Source organism: Cariama cristata, unplaced genomic scaffold (genome assembly GCF_000690535.1).
Source record: "Cariama cristata isolate BGI_N322 unplaced genomic scaffold, ASM69053v1 scaffold6172, whole genome shotgun sequence".
Lineage (NCBI taxonomy): Eukaryota > Metazoa > Chordata > Aves > Cariamiformes > Cariamidae > Cariama > Cariama cristata.
Window position 1 is genome coordinate 1 of NW_009605430.1, and position 3571 is coordinate 3571.

Genomic DNA, 3571 nt, shown 5'->3' on the forward strand with positions numbered 1-3571 from the left:
TGTCATCAATAGGGATGCCAGTACACAGCCACCCCAAAGGCAGAATGATGCTCAGGACCCTTCTGTTGCCTGTCCCTTGCCCTCAGGTTCTGGCAGATGGCCAGCAGGCAATAGGAAAATAGGATTTCCACCTGGGGCCGAATTTCTGTGGTTTTGGGAGAGCACCAAGCCAACAGACAAGCTGGGGTTTGAGCCCATGCGTGCTGTCAGGCATCACCTCCCTCTCACCTGAGGCGAGTTTGATTTCTAGGGCAGTGCGGATCAAGGCCATCAACGTGGACGTGAAGTGGACAGTTAAATCTTCAGGTGAGATCGGCATGTTCATCCGCACCAGGCGCTGGAAAGAGAAACGCGGTTGCTGTGAGCATGTGTCAGGATTCCTCCCCCCCACCCCTTCCCTCCCCCTCTGCGAGCCCTTAGAAACAGCCAGATTAAAAACGTGTGTTAACTTTTTGTGCACTGAACTAAAACGCATCTTCTCCATATAGATATCAATTCCTTTTCAGGAGCAGGTCTGAGCTGTAACGGTGGCTTTAGTGGTTAAACAATTGATTTGCCAGCATTTATACTGCAATCCTACAGAAAGCTCTTCTGAAAGAAGCCAGTTTGAATACTCTCATCCCATTTCACAGCCTCGTACCCTGCTCCTGACAGTCTCCAGGTACGTCTACAACCTCTGGATGCATGGCTGGTACCTGTCACCCCTGCCAAAGCAGCACGCTCAGGAGATAGAAACCATGAAGCCACCTCCGTCATCCTACACCAGGCGTCCCAGGAGCCTGAAGGTCTCCTCCTCTCCTTCCAGTCAATGAGCTACACAGCTCCATCGGGACCTTACCCATAGCGGAAGAGGCTGGATTAACCTGAGCAGGACTATAATTTCCCCCAACTATGTTCTTTTAGTCCGAACATGGGATAGTCCTTCAGGATCAGTATCTTCCAAGATCTTTGGGCTTGGTAGCAATTCCTTCCCCATCACCAGCCAGGACCACCTCTAACAGGGCAAATTCATCATTCTTAGAAGCAGTGAAGTACCTGGATTGCTTTGGGAAGCTGTGGCTCCCTTAACACCGCTGGCAGCAGAGTATGTAAATGCAGACGGGGAGAAGCACTCTCCACGCCTTGCTGATAACCTTAGCACGCATTAAAGGATGGATTTCTTCTCCTTCAGCAACCTAATGATTTCTCAGCTCCTCGGCTTTCACAAACTGTTTAGAAACTTCCTTGGCAGGAGCCGTATCAGACAAACCTCTGAGTTTCTGTTCTCCAAGGGTACATGCAACCTGAGGAAGTCACCGGGCATTAATTTGTCCGAACAGAGCCTCGCAGCAGCCTGTAAAACCAAGTGTTAGTTTGGCCTGGGCCCCTTGCTCGGGAGGAAATTCCATCCACATCTGAAAGTTGCTTAGGCTGGTTTTTTGATCCCTATCGCTGTACAGAAACCTTCTCCTTGTTTATCGACAGCCCAAAATGCTGCTAAAGAAATCTCAGCAGGGTGAGCAGCAGGCTGCAGACTCACCCAGGCAGTAAGTTGCCACGGCAGAGAGTGCACAGACGAGGCCAGATCCCACGCTGGCTCTGTACGCTGTGATGCTATGCAACGCCAATGGCTGTGAATATTTCCAGAGATGCAGCTTTGCCGGTGCAAACCTCACCTCAGCTGTGACTGCAATGCCTCCGGGGGTACCTCCTGAAAACTCGCTCCCCCCTTGCTGGCCTGGGGAAGCTATGCGGTAGAAGCACCGCTGGTTATGGGCAGTTTTTTGCTTGTGAAGGGAAACACGGTGTAGCTGAGAGCAGGCACCTGCCTGGAATCTCAGGTGAGGTGAGAAACAGAGCAGGGCAGAGCACTCGGTGTGAGCCTTGATTCCTACTCTTATGCTCTACCCAAAACCAAAGCCAAGACTGATGAACGAAGACTTGGCCACCTTTTCCATCATTGGTTAGCCTCTCTGCTTAGAGAAATCTCCGACATGCAGTTTCCCAGCAGCACGAACTTAGCTGCCTTTGGCATTTTGGTGCCCTGAGAGAGGACAGACTCTAGCCCTGGTACCTTCTGCCAGCCAAGGAGAAAATGTGTCCCCCCTCCAGGGGAACGTGTGTTGGTGCTGACGGGGGCAGAGGGAGGGCACAGGGCACTGGTCCAGTACAAAAAGACTGCTTCTGAAGTGAGCTGACATTCAGAGAAGCTGAGACCTCCTTATTTATCTTATTACACGTCTTCGGCTCTCGTTGCATGTTGCAGGAACAAGAGACTCATGTAACAACCTACCCTGTCTCCGAAAGTCTGAGACAAATTATTGTAATCTCAAAGATCTTTCTTAAAGAAGGCCCAGAGGTTATCTTCCATGCCTGACAAGCCTCAGAGATAGGGAAATCAAAGCCAAGACTCTCCTCCCTTTATAATTCAATGACAGTATCAAATGCTGGCAATGCCACAACATTTTTTTTTCTCTTCACTTGTGTCAAATGAAACAGGATTTTAATTCAGACTTCTGCCCTCAGCACACAAAAAGTACAAAAAAATTATTATATCGAGGAGAGTCCAGTTATCACTTACAGAGTCTCACTGAATCCCACTTTGGTGGGAAAGAGAGTTAAGGGATGGAGAGAGAAAGAAGATGCATGGAAGTGAAGAACAAGCAGATGAGAAATAATTCCCCGCAGGAGAGCTCTATCCTCACAAAAACTGGCATCAAAAAAACATTTTGGGACTGCAATGTCCCAGGTTCCCCCTACTGACTTTCCAGACCAAATTCCCAAAGGACATGGATGCAGAACACAGACCACATCACAGCTATATGCAGCAATGCTGTATGAAGGTCTTTCCTCCTAAATTTTAATCAGGGACAAAGGATTTCAAGAGAAGTTTTCCAAGTCAATGCACACTTGCAGGAAGGTTGGCTGAGCAAAACTCATGTGTCATTGCTGAGTAGGAGTGCTGCAAAGTCACCTGGAAGAGACTCTCCCCAGACCACGTCCCTTCCATCCTCCTCACACTGCCCTCCGCATTGCCTGCTCTACAGCATTTTTTCCATCCCAACACGCAAACTGGTCAAACAGGTCAACCCGGACACCTTTAGGTCATTGCAATTTCCAGTCTGATAAAACACCAACCAACAGAACGTGTGGTTGTTGTGTTGCTCCTCACACATCTCATAGCCCCTAGCTCGGGTTGGCCAGGTCTAGCGGTCATGTCAGGAGAGGGGGAGCTTGGGCCAGCTTGGGTGGGATGTCTCCCACTCTATCAGGCTGGCAAACCAGGACACATCTCCTCGTCCTCCCCCAGGGCAGGTTGTTGACAGCCCCTTGAGGAGCACTTGCACTGCAAGGTGGGGTGCAAGCTGCACCTACCAGGGCAGAGCAGCTGCCCATTTCTTAGCCAAAAAAAGCCACAAAATGAGACAGAAGTGCCTTATAACCTGCTGCAGCTGAGCCCAACAGGTCTCAGCTACAAGCCACCCTAGGTCTCTCCCAATATCAGTGAAAACTGCTTTCTTGGAAGCCCCTAACTTAAGAAAATATGTTGCTTAAATGGTTATACCACATTTCTGGGAGAGCTTCTGTTGAA

General features: G+C 49.6%; 1 protein-coding gene across 1 annotated transcript in view; it reads right to left on the reverse strand.

Moving 5' to 3' along the window:
• Positions 1–217: 217 nt before the first annotated feature.
• LOC104158326 (voltage-dependent N-type calcium channel subunit alpha-1B-like) overlaps positions 218–3571 on the reverse strand; it is a gene marked incomplete at both ends in the record, with an annotated part of 179320 nt that continues 175966 nt past the window's right edge. Inside the window, one exon of the mRNA XM_009695941.1 lies at positions 218–337. Within this exon, the coding sequence (XP_009694243.1) occupies positions 218–337 (120 nt within the window). The remainder of the gene's footprint in view (positions 338–3571) is intronic.